General features: G+C 45.2%; 1 protein-coding gene across 2 annotated transcripts in view; it reads left to right on the top strand.

Moving 5' to 3' along the window:
- The window catches only part of ADCY1 (adenylate cyclase 1), a 2,048,432-nt gene that overhangs the window by 1,778,199 nt on the left and 251,474 nt on the right, over positions 1-18,759 (top strand). For both annotated transcript variants that reach the window (XM_069613341.1, XM_069613342.1), the window contains one exon: positions 12,401-12,527. In XM_069613341.1, coding sequence (XP_069469442.1) covers positions 12,401-12,527 — 127 coding nt within the window. The remainder of the gene's footprint in view (positions 1-12,400; positions 12,528-18,759) is intronic.

Below are 18,759 nucleotides of genomic sequence, written 5' to 3'. Positions count from 1 at the left end.
TCAAGCTCAGACGGTGGATATCCGCAATATCGGACCCATTCTCTTATCTGATCTATTGTCTTAGGGAAAACATGCATTATAGTACCCTCAGATTTATTATGGGTCTTCGAAGGGCAACCGCCAGTGGAACAGGCAGGCATTGTGGAAAGTTCTGAAAAGTAAAGATCAACAATTCTCTATGAATACCAATGTGTTAAAAAATTAAATGACACATAAAAGGTTCAATGCAAGGTTCGTTTTGGTTCTTGGAACTATACACGTTATTCACATGCGGATAAGTATTTGAATAACTTTAAAAAAATAGAAAAATAATTTGACTAAACTCAGAACATGTGACTAGTTCCTTGCATGTACTGTCTTGAACGAAAAGAAATTGGACGCAAAATGATTATGGTACATGGCCTTACCTTGACGAACAAACAGTTAGATGCAGGGATCAGAGTAGTTTCTTGTCGTAGAACAGGGAGCAGTTCTCAGGTTGCAAACTGACGAGTTTCCTCGAAGTGGTCACGGAAGTTCACAGAGACGAAGAGCAGATAACCAGCACCTTCACGGGTTGACTAGCAAAGCGCAAAGAAGTTCTCATTAGAAATATGAAGTGGGTTATAAAGAATTCGAAACAGGGGTGTGTTTGTGAATGAATGACGTGTATATGTCGTGGCATTATGCGGTTTGCAGGGGGCCGTCCAGCGTGAGGGGGGATGCTTGGCAGGAGACACGGGGTCTGGAGGTAGACATGGGAACAACAACCCATGCTCTATAGACCACTTTGAAGTGTACATGGTCTTTGGCACCTCTTGGCCTTTATCGCTCCCTGACAGCTCCACTTGCCAGCACAAGTACCCCGGTGCGAACTGCCTTTGATAGGGCGGGGGGTGGATTGGGGCGGTGGTCGTGCAGACAAGACACAGGAAGACTCGTGAATGGAGACACACTTATGTGGATTGCAGGGGGCCGTCCAGCGTGAGGGGGGATGCTTGGCAGGAGACACGGGGTCTGGATGTAGACATGGGAACAACAACCCATGCTCTATAGACCACTTTGAAGTGTACATGGTCTTTGGAACCTCTTGGCCTTTATCGCTCCCTGACAGCTCCACTTGCCAGCGCAAGTACCCCGGTGCGAACTGCCTTTCATAGGGCGGGGGGGGTGGATTGGGGCGGTGGTCGTGCAGACAAGACACAGGAAGACTCGTGAATGGAGACACACTTATGTGGATTGCAGGGGGCCGTCCAGCGTGAGGGGGGATGCTTGGCAGGAGACACGGGGTCTGGAGGTAGACATGGGAACAACAACCCATGCTCTATAGACCACTTTGAAGTGTACATGGTCTTTGGAACCTCTTGGCCTTTATCGCTCCCTGACAGCTCCACTTGCCAGCGCAAGTACCCCGGTGCGAACTGCCTTTCATAGGGCGGGGGGGGGTGGATTGGGGCGGTGGTCGTGCAGACAAGACTCGTTTGCCGCAGGGCCTCACCAAGGAGAGGCCATCTAACTGCATGTAAGAGGCAGGCTGCAGGATCTAGTACATGGAAGGCAGGGGGGTGAGTTTATAAATACCTCACCCTCCCAGGAGAATATATGGGTGCAGTTCACCCTGGAGACCCTGGATGCCTAGGCAGTTAGTCAGCAGCAGGCTGGCCTGTGGTGGCAAGGCGGCACGGGCCAGAGTGGGTCATCTCTGTACCCGGTGCCCAAAAGGATGATTTATTATGATCAACCATATCGATTATTTACCTATAACCATGTTTTGTATCAATAAAATCCAACAGCCTTTTATTGCCAACGCTTGAACAAAGTGGTGTGGTAAGTATTTTTGGGGGAGGAGGCAAGGCCGGGAGGCTTGATGCCAACCCGCAAAATAACATATGTATGTCTGCTGCATATGGGTTCAACGGTTATGTGGATTGAAGGTGGGTGGCCAGCGTGAGGGAGGATGCTGGCCGGAGACATGTGGTGTGACAAGACAAGGCACAGGAAGACTATTCAATGGAGACACACTAGATTCATTTAAAAAATCAAAACAACCATTGTTAAAATATATGTTGGGTTTTATTTTAGATCTTAATTTCAATTGAACATAAATAATAAACATTACACATTGTAAAGTTCCGGTTGCAGCACATCCAGGGAAAATCCGCGGTATTGTCCACTGTCGCTGGGGAAATGTTGTCTAATGGCAAGTACCGCACAGGCAGGTATTACTCTCCGAACGCGGTGTCCGAGCCTCCCGTGAAGCCACCAAGTGAAGCAACGATAGGCCACCAGCCTGTACCACCTGTGTAAATGAAAGATGCAAACTGTATTAAAATGACAAAACTTTCTTATCACTGTCGATTCAGGTAAAAAATGTCATTCTGCTTTGAAAAAAATTCTATCTAGAAAATGCACAATATAGAACCAATTTACATGCATTCGAATGATATGTAGATGTAATTTTATATGTGGGAGACGACCATGACATAGTAGTGGCATCACTGACATCACAACCAGAGTATACTTACTCGTTACTCGGATTACGCGGACGAACAGTGCCGCGAAGTTCGTGCATAAGCACCATCATCATCCTCAACACGGTCCGTGAGAGGCAGGCTTCCCTGAACTCTGGCAGCTCGGTGATGCATTGCGGACTTGGCTCGCCTTCCGAAATGTAGGCCAAGCACCCGGAATTTTCACGGCAGCAGCAGTTCTCCTCCTCAGTTGGCATTAGCTTGCACCGATTGCACGTGCACCAGGTGGAGACGCCGTCCATGCGACATGGTCCAGGCTCTTCATCCGTTGACTGGTCCTCCCAACTGCCGTCCGAATCCCCATCATTTTCGCGTGCTTGCCTTTCCAGTAGTTCTTCCTCGGTGTACTCGGGCTCGTACATATACGGCATTATTGTAGCCATTGTGTGGTAAAGAAAGTAAAATAATTTACAGAGATGGTACAGGTGTTCACAAGGCCTAGAAGCGGCGAAGGTAGCTGACCAGAGCACAGAAACGAGTCACAGAATACTCAAAGTAACACAGAGAGAGTAATGGAATCGAAAATCTGCTGCTGTGTGTTGTGAAACGGTGTGTTTATACTTATTGAGGAAAGAGGCGTCCTGCCATTTCCATGGCGACACTTCATTAGCTGAGGCGCAGCGATTGTTGACCCGAAACGTGCTTTGGCGTTGGGAAATGGGCGGTACGCGTCTGCTGATGTCAGGCTTAGGGGCGGGGATTTGATTTAGTGCCGCAAAAGCAGGTGAGCCAGGTCGATGGGGGGAAATGATAGGAATATCAGAAAATGGCGGCTGATTTCGAGTGCGTTAATGGACGAAAAGTCGGGTAAGGTCCATAGGAAAGTTTTCTACGATCTACCGATTTATGCTTAAAAACACATGGCCGAACCGTAGGGACAATAAAAAAAAAGTCCCGGAACTATCCTTTAATTCAAGGTAACATTTTGTCACAATCAATGTTACGCAACAGATTATAACAATTTTCAATTGCTTGACACCACTTTCCTTAGGAAATGCCAAAGAGGGACACCAACTTCACATCCAGCTAGAGTGTATCTGCTGTAAGGGTGCAGAAGTACATGTCTTGACACAGTTGTGGTAAACTTTTTGGCATAGACTTTTATTTACAATAATGGAGGAAAAATTAAAGCCTATATCGCCCTACTTTCTATGAGGGCTTGCCCTACCTCAACAAAAATACTAAGGACCCAGTCAGGATGTCCATAAAGTAAAGTGTCCACCATCCTGTATCTAAACCTATTTCTGTCCCTTACACTTTATTATATCTAACTAAAGAAAACTGGATGTTTTATTAATTCAGAAGGAGGCCCTTCTCGTTCTGGATGTAGACTTCTAAGGCACAGTTTGTGTGGAAGAATATGTAGTTAACTGTTCACCGTTTGAATGTTCAGACCGACCTAAAGAAAAACACGGTTCCTCATTCTACTGGGAGGAACCTCTTCCTTGGATTAAGTTTCCACTTATAAACAAAACAAAACTCTCCCCTCTCTTGGAGGAAACCTTTCTTAGACAAAACACCATTCCCCAATCTCCTTAGGGAGGGGGTGGGGATGGAGGCATCTTCCTCGAGTTAAGGCTTCCATCTGAAAACCATATACAGTCTCCTGGAGGGAATTTCTCATTCAACCAAAACAAAGTTCCCAAGCCTTTTGGAAGGGAACCTCTTCCACTGTCTGTGAATTGAAATTGAATCCTTCCAGTTTTTTTCAGGCCTGGTTCACTAACCTGACAGATATGATCATAGACTTTCCCAATGGTGTATCAAGTCGGGTTGACTCTCCATAGCTTTTGAGTTCCAAAGATGTTTTCTCTTTCACCGGTTTCCGGTTGTATCTTTTTATGTCCACTTGGAGTCTCCCCAACTGATTCTGGGCTGCAGCCCACTGGTTATATGTATTGTTGCATTGGTGTGTGTCTTAGATCCTTATATACTTTTTTGATGGCCTTTGCCAGGTTTCATTTGTATCCCAGACCGTGTTGCACACTGGAGGGACTTCCTTGCTTTCATATGGGTCCCATACCCTTTTTGTCTGCCTCTGTGGGATCCCAGTTCCTGTTTTACCTAGTGTCCACTTGGACAGATCTGGTATACTCTGCTGCCAGGTACTATCCCACATAGATTTAATTTCAACATGCATGTCAGCATATATGATTCCTCTGCTATCCTCTTATGCTCTCTGGTATGTGTTTATCTGGTTTCCAAAGTTTGTATCATGTTGTACAATTCCTATTTTATCCCCTTGTGCTCTTCAAGATATGCTTACGTGGTTTATAAAGTTTGTATCAAGTTGTGCAATTTCTCTTTTTCACTTTGTGTTTGTTTGGATATATTCATGAGACTTGTCAGTGTATTCAGCTCCCTCAGTTGACCAACAATGGGTCAAAATCTTTCTCTACCTTTGGGAAGGCTTGGGCAGTCTCCAGTTTCTTCGGGCAGTGCTGTGCAGCTTCTCTGTTGTTCTCCGCGCTCAGCATTCTTGACTTCACTGCTCCACAGTTCCAGACTGTCCCTCACATATTTGGCTGCTTGCGTCTTCATTCTTGGTCTACTGTCACCGGTCTTCCCTCTTTTCTCTTTGCCACTGGCCAGGCCCACCTCACGGGTACCTCGCAGATAGTCACAGCTCTCTGCGTCCCAGTCCCCTGCCAAGTGTCTTGTTCCCTTACTCCTCAGGGCTGGCTTGACTGATTATTCAGTCCTTCTTTCCTTTTTATGATTGGGGCTGGCTCTTGAAAACCATACTGCGTGTGTTGGTTCCATGGTGGGCTTTTACCTGCTTGTTCCCGCTTCTTTGTCTCAGTGGTATATATATTTGGGTAAATGTCCCTCATCCCAGTATTGTCAGTGAGACTTTCTACTCTACAATAATATATAGAGTTATGGGTTGAACAGAGGGGCCAGAGTGGGGGATAAGGCAAGTGGGGGTATCAAAGGGGTACGTGAATAACACGTTCTCCCATGGCCATTGTTACTGGTCCCATGAAGGATTTCCATCCCCATGAGAATACCCACTGTATACCACCCCGAGGGGGGCTATCGGATAGCAGTCTCACCTTCCTGGCTTCATGGAAAAGGGCCTCCCCCCATGGAAGCAGTGACAATACGCTGGGATGCGCAACACTGCCTGCTGTCAATGTTTTTTCCCAGCCCCATGCACGTCCTCCCTCTCTTTCCCCCACTCTGCTCCCCCCAAATGTCTGCACTTGTACCATATTTGATGTGAGGCTTTTAATAAAAAATAAAATAAATCTGCTATTCTATACAATTTTCTACTAAATATATAATGAATTTGAGGGTCATCAAAAGCCACTTTTAGAACAACAGCAGGCAACGCAAAAGTGCTTTCTGTAACGCTGCTACATATTTAAGAATTAATGTAGCACAACATACTAAAACAGGCAGTTTCACGCCACACACCAGAAAAACTAGCTATTGCCGACACTAACCACCCTCCAAACAAAGTAATGCAGCAGAAATGCATTCCCTAATGATTTTGGTCATTCATCAACCACTAAATCCACACGCATGCAATATTCCGTCACTCAAAGTAACATTTCATTCACTAGAGTCTCCAACAATTCCCTCCAAAAACACAATACTCAAAGAGTGTAGTGGTGCAATCGAGTGGCAGGAACATCAAGAGACTTCTATGGAATATTCTCCTGTAGAGCAGGTGTGCCAAATACCCAAGGAGGTGGTGTAAAGCCAAACCGCAGAGTAAACTGGCAGTGCCTGCTACCATCACCTTGCAAAGAATAACACTCTCCTCAGGGATAGTGTTGAAATAGAGAAGAGGCAACACCTACAGTTCTCCCTGTAGTCCTGCTGGGCAGTTATTGAGGAGCCCGACACTGAGGGCCTGAACCATGGAAGTGTTTAATAATGGCACAATCCCATAGGAAAACATTGTGAATCAGGTCTAAATCTTAATCAAGTCATGTCAAATTACTTTATTTCGGGATCAAGTCCAAAAGGTGCAAAGGCAAATAGTATATACATAAAAACTTCGAATCACAATACAACCAATCAACATATTATCCACAGCAAGCAGTGGAAACATTTCTGAACACAAGTTAACCTAGTATAAAAACAGTGGCAACTATGAAATGGAGGGCTACCAGCAACGCATGTGCGCAGGGCTTAGACCTTACCCATCACACGTGTGCGTGATAGCTCACACAGCAAAAACGAGGTCCTTAAGGCATGTTAATTTAGAGATCCCGAAAGCATCACAAGGAGAGCAGGCTTGCCACTTCGAGGTCCACCTGCCCCCCAGTAGTGGGTATTTAGGACAGTCCAGGAGGGCATGTATTCCAAGCATCATTCACATCTAGGCAAACTGGGCAACATTCAGAGGAGTGGCTGGGGCATCTGTGTGGAAACTCTGCAACCGATAAAAAAAAAAACAGAAAAACAGAACTCAGTATAAACTACTCTACTAAAAACAGGGAAGATCTCATTCAAATAATTCTCCGGAGTGAGAAACGCGTTATGGACAGCATATCCAGGGAAACAAACCTGAGTTACAAATGAAAACATCCCATTGTCCACAGAAAGGAATCAAGTGTGTGCCTAACCTAGTGATACAGTTCCTCAATATCTGTATTCAATAAATGGGTGCTGTGTTGACCATTGCCATCGTCACTCTCCACACAATGTGATGCTGCCCAAAAGTAGTGGTGACATCCAGAAGAGGCGAAACATGGATTGCTCTTTGTAAGGCTCCAAACAATAAAGTGCCTGGAAAAGAATTTGATAAGCCTTTGACCACCACCATCCAAAAAGTGCAACACATATAGCCCTCTGCAAAACAGTAGTGAAATCAAGTGCGAACAAATTGTAGAGTACTCTCTGACATATTATTTACTAATCAACACAGGCTTGGTCCCACCCAAAAAGGGGCAGTCCAGCCCAAACTGCTATGTCACATCCTTCTGCACGAGACCACAAGCACCCCCAAACATGTTTCACCCTTGTTGGGCCTCATCAGTGAGGAGTAGCTTGGGTCTCTAGGCCCAGTAGGCACGGGACCCACGTCTGGGCATACCCGTCCCAGTCGGGGTGACAAAGCAAAAACAAAGAGGTGATGGCTGGAAGGGTTAGAATGAATCTTAACCTCTGGCATTGCTCTGGGCAACCCTCCAGACCATTGTTCTTCATCTGCCAATCCATTATCAATACAGAGTGGCACTCCCAGGGTGTATGTACCATGAGTGTACTCTGTTACTGGAGAATGTGATGTGAGACATTCTGGAACAGAAAACAGAGATATATAGCTCCTGCATGTGCTGCCTCGATATACTGTAAGAATCATAATTCAAACAGTGCAACAGTCCAAAGGAGAGCACAGCTAGACCTTTTTGCTATGGGGAGGTTCCCTAGCACCAATATATGGTGACCGATCGGAGCTGATCATTCATGCTAGGGCAGGTAATCCTCTGATCTGACTAGCAGGACTGAGAATGGGAAGAAAACATTGTCCTGGAAATCAGCTGTGCTGCACCACAGTGAGGCACTGGGGTTACTGCAGGGGGAGCAGAGAGAGTCAAGTGTGTCTTTGTCCTTGGTATCGATTTCACGGGTGCTCAGTGTGTGACAAAATGACTTCTGCTCTGCAGGAGTATAGGGATGAGTAGTGAAGAAACCACTTGTTCAGACCTCACTCTTCTACAAACCAACAGCAAACCAAGTCATAAAGGTAAACCAGGCACAGTCAAGAGATATACCTCCTTGACCTTTTGTGGTAATGTGGGCCAATGAAGGAAGGTGAATGTGACTCAGTAGAGATCCAACCAGCAACGTATCACAACTCAAAATGAATGGAATGTCCAATCAAGGGTCTATACAAATATATATACTTTAATTAAACACACCATCTTCAAGAAAACACAACAGAAAAAATCCATCCCTTTAAAAAGAACAGAGGCTAGGGGAAATGCAGCACTCTGGGTGTGGATACAGGCGTGAAAAGGCAATTTCAACAACCACAATGTTCTTTGTAAAAGGATACATCTTGGGAAATGGTGCACAGGTGACCTCACCAATCTCTCGGGCTCAGAATGGACCAAGGGGGCAGTGATGGACTAATAGTGCCTCCTTTGCAGTTCGACCTTGGCAAAGCCTGCTGTTTTATGCTGTTCTTGCATTTTGAGGCAGTTTGAATGCAGCAGTCGTCTAGTCCCATTCAGAGAGCATTGTCAAGCAAGAGTCGAATGGAGCTTGTTGCAGTTCAAAGTAGATGCAGGGAGATGAGTGGATTGTGATGTCCAACAGAGTCAGTTTGACAGTCATTTTGAAGAAGCTGGTAACAGGATGCACTAGTCAGCTGAACTGGCTCGATAAAGCAATCGATGAAGGTGCAGATTGTGAGGGCCACCAGGGTCAATTCAATGGATGAGTATACGGTGAATATGCTGGCAACTAGATATGTAGGTTCAGTTCAAGCAATTTGATGCATCCGATGGTCGTTGTTTGAGGATCCACCAGGGTCAGTTTGACGGGTAATGATGATCAGCAGTGGTTCGGTGTTGGAAGAGGCAACAAAGGTTCTTATAGTCAGAGCTGAGGCCAAAACACACTTTGCTATCATGGTGCGGCGGCCAACGGGTTAGTAAAAACAGTTTCAGTTTGAAAAGCTTGGAAAGAGCCAAAAGCAGCTCCATTTGGTTCTGCGGGTTCAAGATACAGTAAACCCGGTTTGACGACAGTTCAACCGCTTCCATGCAAGGAAACACATGGATCTTGACTGTCTTGGATCTCTAGGTGCTTTGAGTCCCACCCAGGGGTCACAGAGACAAGATCAGTCCTTATAATTTGGCTCCCAGCAAGGGGGTCTTATGCACACCTTTGGGGGTCCTCCCCCAATTTGAAGTCCTGCCAGCAGAGTGGCTGGTAGAAAGGCAAGTCTTGTTCCAGCAGCCGGTTCACTTCGGTGTACTAATAACCAGTTGCTCTGGGGATCTGTAGGGAACAGAGCTCACCTCTGCCTTCGACACTCATTCTTCACCTAAGTGCTGGAGGGCTCTGGCAAGTCAACTCTATCAACAGAGTTCCAATGACATCTTCTTCAAAGGCTGGAGTCCAAGAAATGAACTAAGATGTGGTGTGAGGCCACTTTTTTTAAAGGTAAACTTCCACATGTGACTGGGCTAAGGATAGTTTGCATTGGTTGTCCAATTCATGTTCTTGAAAGAAGTGTTATTTACCCTTCTGACCTCACACCCAAAGTGCCTAGCTCTAGAGGAGGTGGAGGGGACAGGAAGGAGAGAGAGAGAGGCATAGAGAAACAAGATGGTGGAGTCATTTGCCAACTATGCAGAGCTCTCCCTGTCTACATGAATTTTGGGATGCACGTACAGCATCCCAGCCAGGCAAAAAGGTTCACGCTGAGTAAATCCTATTAGCACCTACCATCGTGGGAACAGACTGAGGTTTGTGCTGCAGAAGGCACATCTGTTGTTTTAATTAGGTTTGACACATATTACTCACATGTAGCTTACACAGAAGGAGCAACACATGTATTAATGTTGCTGTTTCAGAGGTTATAGGGCAGCATTATAGGCCCTGTGTTCAGTTGTCATAGCACTTGTTATGGTCTGAAGTGAGGTGTGCAGAAAGAGCTTTAATAGGTGGAATATGGAGTCGGAAAGGTACTGTGGTGGAAGCGGAGTCAGTGTGTTAACAACATGGCAGAAGTATCACCATATTGGGTGTTAAGGCCTAGTACACCATGAGCAGAATAGAACGCAGGCCCTGAGGTTGAGCTGTGGCTTCTTTCCTGTTCCCCAGGTTAGAAGCCGAGGTCAGAGGTACACGCCGTAGACAGATAAATGTTAATTGGATCCAGCTGCCATGCATGAACGTAGTGGGAATGGAATGGTTATTTTAGGGAGAGCTGGTAGGGATGAACCCTTTGAAGGACAAATTCATGAGAATAGGGCATAAGGTTTTCTGATTCCAATGGAAAGGAGAAGATTTAGAGCACTACTGCCCTCACCCAGAAGCAGTCAGCCCATTTCAACTGCAACCATATGTATAACTGAACACTAAATCACTGAAATTCAGACTCAAGACTGGTGCCCGAGTCATTTCATTACTGGGCACCTGGTGTGGAAGGAGATAACCGGGCAGCTGTGCCTGGAACGTTCCATGATTTGTGATAGAAGGGGCAAAGGTGATGCCAATAAATTCAGTACAAGGATGGTGGTGCACCTTGTGTGCGCCGCAGAATCCGGTATAATGAGGTGGTCTATTGTCTTATCAAAACAGAGTTGGTCTCGCCAGTTTACTTTGATTGCATATGGGATTTGGGCTGCTATTCTCTTTACACTTACCATGCCCCTTCCTTTCCCAATAGGATCAAAAGCCTTTATATATGTAGCACTCTGGTTTGAGGCTTCTCACTTTGAATGGGTGTGCTGTTTTGATGCCTGGCTACATGACAGCTGCCTGTTGTGTGGCTGTTTCTGGGGGCCAGAATACATGTCACCTTTCACAGCTAAACTGGCTCACAGGAGCTGGCACATGTGTGATTCTATAGTGGATTTGGCGGGAATGACTATGAGCAATGCTATGCATCATGCCCCATTTCAGGCATGGTTTATATTTAGAGTTTACCCTGCCACGAGCACAGGCTACGTATAACCATCATAGTTTTGGCACCGGGGTGCATATTTTAAATCCAGCCCCTGTGATGCAGAGACTTAGTTATTACTGGAGCTGTCAAACGGACACCCGTGACCTCTGTATCTGCTTTGTGCGACTGCTAGAACAGGTGATGCAGATCAGCATACTAATGCAGTAGGGCACAGGTACACAATATGCTTTTGGCATTGAGTTTATGAGAGGGGATTCTGATCACCAGATCCCCTTTCTGAGAAGGAATTACCTGCATCATTTTTATCAACTAATAGAAATCAAAAAAGCCAGGGCTTCTATACTGTTGCCAGGTGGCAATTCCTAACAGGGCAGCTTTTTGTGTCTGCATTTTGTACTGAGTTTTCAGAGAGATTTAGAATTTCTCTGAAATAGAGTGCTGCATTATAGAGATGGGAGTAGGGTGCAGTAAGAGGTAGTGCTAGAGCCTGAAGTGAGAGCGAGAGAGAAGGAAAGAGAAGGGGAGGGGGAAAGTGAGACACGCAAAGTGAGAAACACAAAAGTATAGTGAGAGGGAAGTGCATGGGGAGTGAGCAGCACAGTATTTATTTATTTTGGATGTGTATGGCGCACTACAACCCATGGGCAACGAGGCGCTGTAAGAAGATGAAAGTAGGCTTGCTACGGGGGTACAGGTGAGCGGCCCCAGTTTGTTACAATTGCTTAGTTTCAGAAAGTCCGTAGACCCAGCACTGGTTACATATCACGGTACAGTACATGGTGGTGAATGCAGCATAGCCGTTACAGCTCACAATTGTTGCATGCATTTGCAATAGATTTATAATGCATTCTTAAGGAATCTGCATTCTTTTACGAGGTGATGGTTTCTGGTGGATTCCATAGTAACCCACTGCATTGCTGCCAGCTGAAAATCACATGCAGCCAATAAGGCTATTGGATTTATAAAGCATATTGGTGAGGCTAGCTGACGTGCTAAGTCTGGTCCACCAACCAATCGGCCTTACAAACCCATAACAATTGGTACAAGGTGTGGGAAAAGTGGTGATGAACCATTAACTCCACTTTTCCTGCCACGTATAACCAATCTTGCGACATCTGTGAATGACAATGAAACTGATGGTATGAAATGTGCTCTGTTGTATTTTATTTTACATACCTTTGTTTTACATAAAGACATCTTAACAATAATGCTCTTAAATATTATACAGCATGTAGTGCAAACATCCTAGAACCAATGGTATGTTTTTTTTAATTGTTGTTCTTTTTTCAAGGGGAGGCTCATTTTATATTCGCGGCTATGAACCCATTTTAGCCATTTTACTGTTTTCTTCCGCCTTGGCACTTCATTCCAGGCAAGTGGATTTGAAATTGCGCCTGGACTACCTCTGGGCTATGCAGGTAAGTCGCTACTTGAAATGTTCATTTTTTTTTAAAAGTATTTGAATGTGCATTGTATATGCCTTGCACGTGACAGATTACTTTGGAAGTCTATCCACTGATGCCTTTCTGTTTTCACAATGCGTTCACCATACAGTGTTTCTAAATGCCTGAACGGGAACTCACGTACTGGCTACCCAGCAAACTGAGAAAAACAAGCTTGTGGGTTAAATGTGGTGTTACTCATTATAGATGATGTGTTCGTAAGTTTGGATGAAGAGATGTTTCTGATATTTGCGCATATCTATTGAGAGGGAGTGCGAGAGTATACAAGTATGAATGGAAAAGGAGTGGCCATTAGATATTTTGGTTCTATGTTCTTAGATCGCCAGGCTTTTTTTCATGGAGTTTTTTGCTGAAAATGTTCGGCCTTAAAAAACTCATCAAATGTTTTTATATATTTGGGGGAATCCCCCCAAACCCACATCACTATTTTGTAGTCCTATACCCCAGAACCCCCTACCCCTTTTATGCCCTTACCCACCAACCCTCTATATTTTTCGATACATTTTTCGGCCCAACGTTTTCTGCATAAAACGCCACGAAAAAAAGCTAGGTAGTGGGATTTTTATGCATTGGGCGGTGTCCGGCAGTAAATCCGCCGGAATACTGCCCAGTGGATTTACCGTTACCACTACTTGGTCCGCTGGATTACAAGTGGCGGTGGCAGAGTCCATTGGACTCTGTGGTTTTTTTTATTGCAGAATTACCACATGCGGAATTACAGCTGTAGTAATTCCGTTGATTTTGCAGCTTTATCAGCAGACAGCGGGAGGGTGTATCTCCAGCACTATGCTGGAGGCAAAACCCTCATTCCAGGGCCATACTCCTAGTATGGCTGTGCATTAAAAGTGGCAGTAATTCCATTACCACCAGTTATGTTCCACATCACCATACTTGAACTGAGGCCCATTATCATTTCAGTACATGACTGAGGAAACCAAGGTCATACAATAGGGCCTAAAAGTAATCCTTTTGCCACTGATTAGCTAATTAAGTTGGATTCGCCCTAAGGAGATGTGAGCTCTTCTGGGCACTCACAGACATATTTGAGCCACAGAATTCTGACACCTTTGGAGTTTTCTCGCCTTTTCATGGGCAGTACTATATGCAGTGAGCTGCAGTAGTTAAACCTTGATGAGATGCAGGCACTTACCAGTACAAACCGGTGGTTAATGGTAAAAAAGTGGAGGGGTCTGCACAAAGTTCAACACTCTGCTGACCAACATTGGGTGGCATTCTGTATCTGTGGAAGTCTGCAAAACAAGTATGTCATCATATTTGTCCAGTTTTAAATCAAATAAGGAAAGTATCATTCATGAATCTGTGCAGAAATATAGATCTTCTTCATCAAATGGTAAAGAGCAAACGTGAGGTTAAGGAAACAGTAACGAGATGTATTTATCCAAGGCCAGCATGGATGGTATGCAGTGATGTGATTGGCTTATCTAGTTGCTATAGCAGAAGGGTCAGCGTGCAGACATAGCAGTTACACATATTCACCTGCTTCAAGGATGCCCACAGTCACAGATGTGAGGCAGTTCCAAACATACGGGAAATGCTTTATAAAGCTGGAGTATAGTAAATGTGAACATGTGCTTATTTCATTAATGGTAACACTGTCTTGGAGTGCAGGATTTAAAGGGTTTGGCAATGCATGTGTTAAAGTGCATTCATTTTGCAGATAAAATTGCATTGCGGAAAACATTGCCACCAAGGTTGTTTTTGCAAACCCTGGCTGCTTAGTATGTGGATTTAATACTGACCGACTGCAGTGATACAAGTGCTTCATTATACTTTGCACACATATGTGAATATTGACCTGTCTGCTTCTTTAGGTATGGGCAAAAGAACTGCTTGCAAGAGAGAATAATTACTTGCAGCTACACGAACCCCAGGGACACATTACCCGTGTCCACGTGCTATGCCAATCGATGGTCTTGGATTCAAAGTTCATTATCGGGAGGCCTGAAAACCACATCTCTATTCAGAACTCTGTTCTGTAGGTCCAATATCTTCAAACATTTGAGTTCTCAAAGAGGCACACAACTATGCGTTTGGGGTCGAGAAATGAGCTCCAAGGGGCTCTTTTCTGTGAAAAGTTGTCTTTCTTTCATAGGGTAGTGCTATTTTGTGCAGATATATTAACACAAGACAGCTCTGAAGCACGCAGATACACACACACATGCGCATTTCACCTTCATTGGGCACCAGACCATTTCAAGGCTAGACAGACGTCCTTGTGATGCGAGCCTCAGTATAGGTTTAGCAAACAGCTGCAATGTTATGGAGGGGTTAAAAAGCATTTGAGCTGAAATGTGATAGTAGAATCGGCTATTTCAGGTAACAAGCCACACAAGCTACAGAGCCATCTACTAGCACGTTTATTGCCAGTCAAGTGCCATACTTTATATGTCGTTTTATCATAAAGATGAGACCTAATGAGGTTTAAAGATTTTACCCCATACCCATAACCCAGGTGTAGGTTGATAACACATATGACAGCCTTCCACCAGAATGCAATTCGTCATCCTGCCCTGTAGTAATTGGTCCTTTGCTTACTCGGATGCAAATTTTCTTCCGGTTGTTGCCCCTGCAGAATACATGTAGAACCTGTTAAGTTGGACAAACAGACTATCACGGAGTGCGTAATGGGTCGCAAACAACATTATAAGCAGTTACTAAAATTGACTCGATAACCCGCAATTTGGTTTAGGATATGTCGTTACCTGCAAATAGACTCTTGTTCTCCTGGGAAAAATCCCAGAGTACAAATCAATATACTGCCATACATCTCTCCATAGTGATCAAATCGTGACTGTGACTTGAAAAGTGAAATCATTCCGAAAGGAATCCGAATAGCGAGTCAGTGCTTAATGCAGTAAAGCGTTTGGTTGAAATTCTGCTCGAGAGCTGAAATTCGCACATGGTGCTGACGCTGGCAGCAGGATATTCCACATCACAGATCAGCTGCAATGAAATTAGAGTGCTGATGTTACTCTATTGCGGTATAAGGTGACGTCTTATAACCAAATCATGTATTGTCTTGTATATTGATATCAGTCTTCCATGTACTTCAAGTACATTCTGCACAGCCTGTTTACGGATCTCACAGGCTTCCATACAAGGCAATGATATGTTACTTTGTCAGCTTGTTCATAACGCATTGTTCATACCATAGATCAATCCGTTTTTAAACTAACCCATCATTGATTGTACAGAGGCGTGGGCTAGAAATATAGTGCTATGTCCTAGTGTCCTTCCCAGGTATATTATTATAACACCACGGTGAGCGTAGGTGATTTGAAAATATTGATACACTTGGTATGCTCATCTTTCCGATTACATTATTTTCTTAGTTGCCTCATGGAGGTCTGTGCTTTATGTACCCAAGTGGTATATTCGTTGCCAACCCCTATTGCTAAAAGATTCGACCAAGCACATTTTAGTGTTGAACTCGTGCGAACCCCCAGCAAATCTTAAAGTACGTTCTTTAATGCCAAAGCAGCATTTCCAATAACTAGGGAAACACTGCCCTCTGGTGTTTTTGGAGAAAACCAAAGTGTTGAATCTTTGAATTGTTCGAATGTCTTTTTGAGATGCATGTCTGTGTTGTCGTTTTTTTGTTGCTTTTTTATCATCATGTGTTCACCTTATGGGTTTTCTGCTTTTCTCCCCTTCCCAACTGTAACTTTCATCTCCCCCTCCCACCCCCCCCCCCCAACCTGAATCCCCTGTCCCTTTCGCGGGTATGCCTTTCGTGGCTCCAGGAAAGCCACCTCTGATGCACCTTTGTATACCCACGTCCCAGGATTTCCAGAAGTTCAGTACAACCTTCTTCAAGAATTTCTCTACCATATTCAGTTTTGGGGTCCGCCTCTTTCCACTAGGGTCCCAATTGGCCACACCTTTCAATCTCTCTTCCCTCAGTAGCAGTCGTCGACTCCTCCTCTGTGTCTCAGTTCCCCCTGTTTACGACCAGGGTATTAAGGTCATTCACTCCCCTCCGCATTCCGCCTTCCCCCTGTGCCCTCCCTTCCCCCTTCCGCCTGTGGCCTCTCTGGGTCATATTTCTCAAGGAAGTCTGCCCATTCTGTGGCCTTTGTTGGGGTCTGACTGTGCATCTATCTAGTTAAGTCCTCCATTCTATATAGGTCCAGTGCTTTCAGGGCCCGTTCTCTTTCACAAGGGAGCCCCTCCCTCTTCCAACTCCCAGCCAAACAGGCCCTTCCCGCCAGTAGGAGATAGTGTGACATATGTGGAAGTTTCACCCAGTCCCCTTGCACCGCCTCCATACTAACTAGCACCAGTATGGGGTCCATGCTCCGCTCTATTCCCTCCAGGTCTTTTATCCACCCCAGGATATCTTTCCAATCCTTCTGCACTTCGTCACACCCCCAACACATGTGCCAATAGTCCACCATTTGTCCGCATTTCCTCCAGCAGTGAGGATCTGCTCCGGGGAACATCTGTGATAACCTCACTGGGTCCCATTGCCATCTATATAGGAGCTTGATCCCGTGTAATTTATATTGGCAAGCCACTGATGTACGGTGTGCATTCATGCACAATCGCCTCCACTCTTCCATTTCCATTTCCAACCCCATGTTCCCATATTTTCTTGTATGTGCACATTTCTCTCCCTTGCGCCTCTAACACCGTCTGGTACATTCTGGATATGAGGCCCCTTGTCCCCCTCTCTGTGTCCATTAATCTCTCTGTTCGTTTCAGCTCTCTCTGCAGCTCTTCCTTCCATTCCTCTGACATCATTACCCCCTTGAGCTGTAGGTATTTGAATACCAAAACTTTCCCTATCCACAGCATCCCCCTCCACCAGGTCTGTTATATCTAGGAATCTGTCCTTCTTTAGGGCCTGCCCCTCCCTTTCCAACCCACTTCAAACCAGTCCTGGAATCTCCCATGATCTGGTATGTTGTCTCGTATCGGGGGGCCCATGTGTGGCTTAGTGTTGACGGCCATGTTGTGACCCCAGTCATCTCCCTTTTGATCCTCCACAATTTCCAGAGCAGCCCCAGAATTGTATGTGACTGTGCCATACATGGGGCTGCCTTTCCTGGTGCCCATAGCCATTCTCCCAGAGTGACCGTCAAAATAGGAAATGTTCTATCCCTACAGATTGCTTATTTCCGTCCAGGCGCATGTGAGGAATCAGGGCTCTGAATAGGGCTGCTCTATAGTAGGTGCGCATCTCAGGGAGTCCCACCCCTCTTTCTCTTTTGGTTGCACCAATAGCCAGTATACTACCCTCTGTTTTTCCCTTGCCACATGAATCTCACTATTCTCTTTTTCAGTTCTGCGAAGTGCGATTCAGGTAATTCTATTGGGAGCGCCTGATATAGGTGTAATACTCTATGGCGAAGCATCATTTTTACAGTGTTTAATCTGCCCAACCAGGAAATCATCAGTGTTGACCAGGCATCCAGTTCTGTGAATAGCCTATGCAGGAGCGGGGGGAAGTTGCGCTCACATAAGTTATTCAGGTCTTTGGGTATTCTCACCCCCAAATACTTTATACTGTCCCTCTCTATTGGTGTACCTAGGTCTGCCCATTTTCCATATGAAGCCTCTATGTATTCCCGTAGGGGGAGGAGGATCGATTTGCTAACCTTTACCTTGAAACCTGACACTTCTCCATATTCTTCCAACATCTATAGACCTTCTGGACCAATGGTGTTATCTCTGAAAAGTATAGCAATATGTCATCGGCGTACATGCTCACCTTGTGGCTATGTGCCCCTACCGTGATCCCCTTTATCTGGTCTTCCTTTCATATTTTCTCCCCAAGCTGTTCCATCGTGCAAATAATAAGGGTGATAAAAGGCATCCCTGCCTGTGTCCCCTACCCAGCTTGAATTCCCTCGATTTTGTTCCGTTTACAACCACACTCGCCGTGGGTCCTGAATAGATTTTTCCAATTGCCCAGAACATTCTATCCCCCACCCCTATTTTCCACAGTATTGCAAAGAAGAAGTCCCACTCAACTCAGTCGAAGGCCTTCTCGGGCGTCCAAACTCAGCAGTGACAATTCTCCCGTTTCCCCTTTAACGTGTTCCATGAGGTTCAGTGTCTTCCGTATCACATTGGGCCCTGTCTGCCTGCTATAAATCCCATCTGATCTGGGTGTGCTATCCGGGGTAATTATCTTCTAAACGTGTTGCCAGAATTCTCGTGA

Source organism: Ambystoma mexicanum, chromosome 5p (assembly GCF_040938575.1).
Source record: "Ambystoma mexicanum isolate Mex_15411 chromosome 5p, UKY_AmexF1_1, whole genome shotgun sequence".
Classification (NCBI taxonomy): domain Eukaryota; kingdom Metazoa; phylum Chordata; class Amphibia; order Caudata; family Ambystomatidae; genus Ambystoma; species Ambystoma mexicanum.
This window is presented reverse-complemented; position numbering and strand designations above follow the sequence as displayed.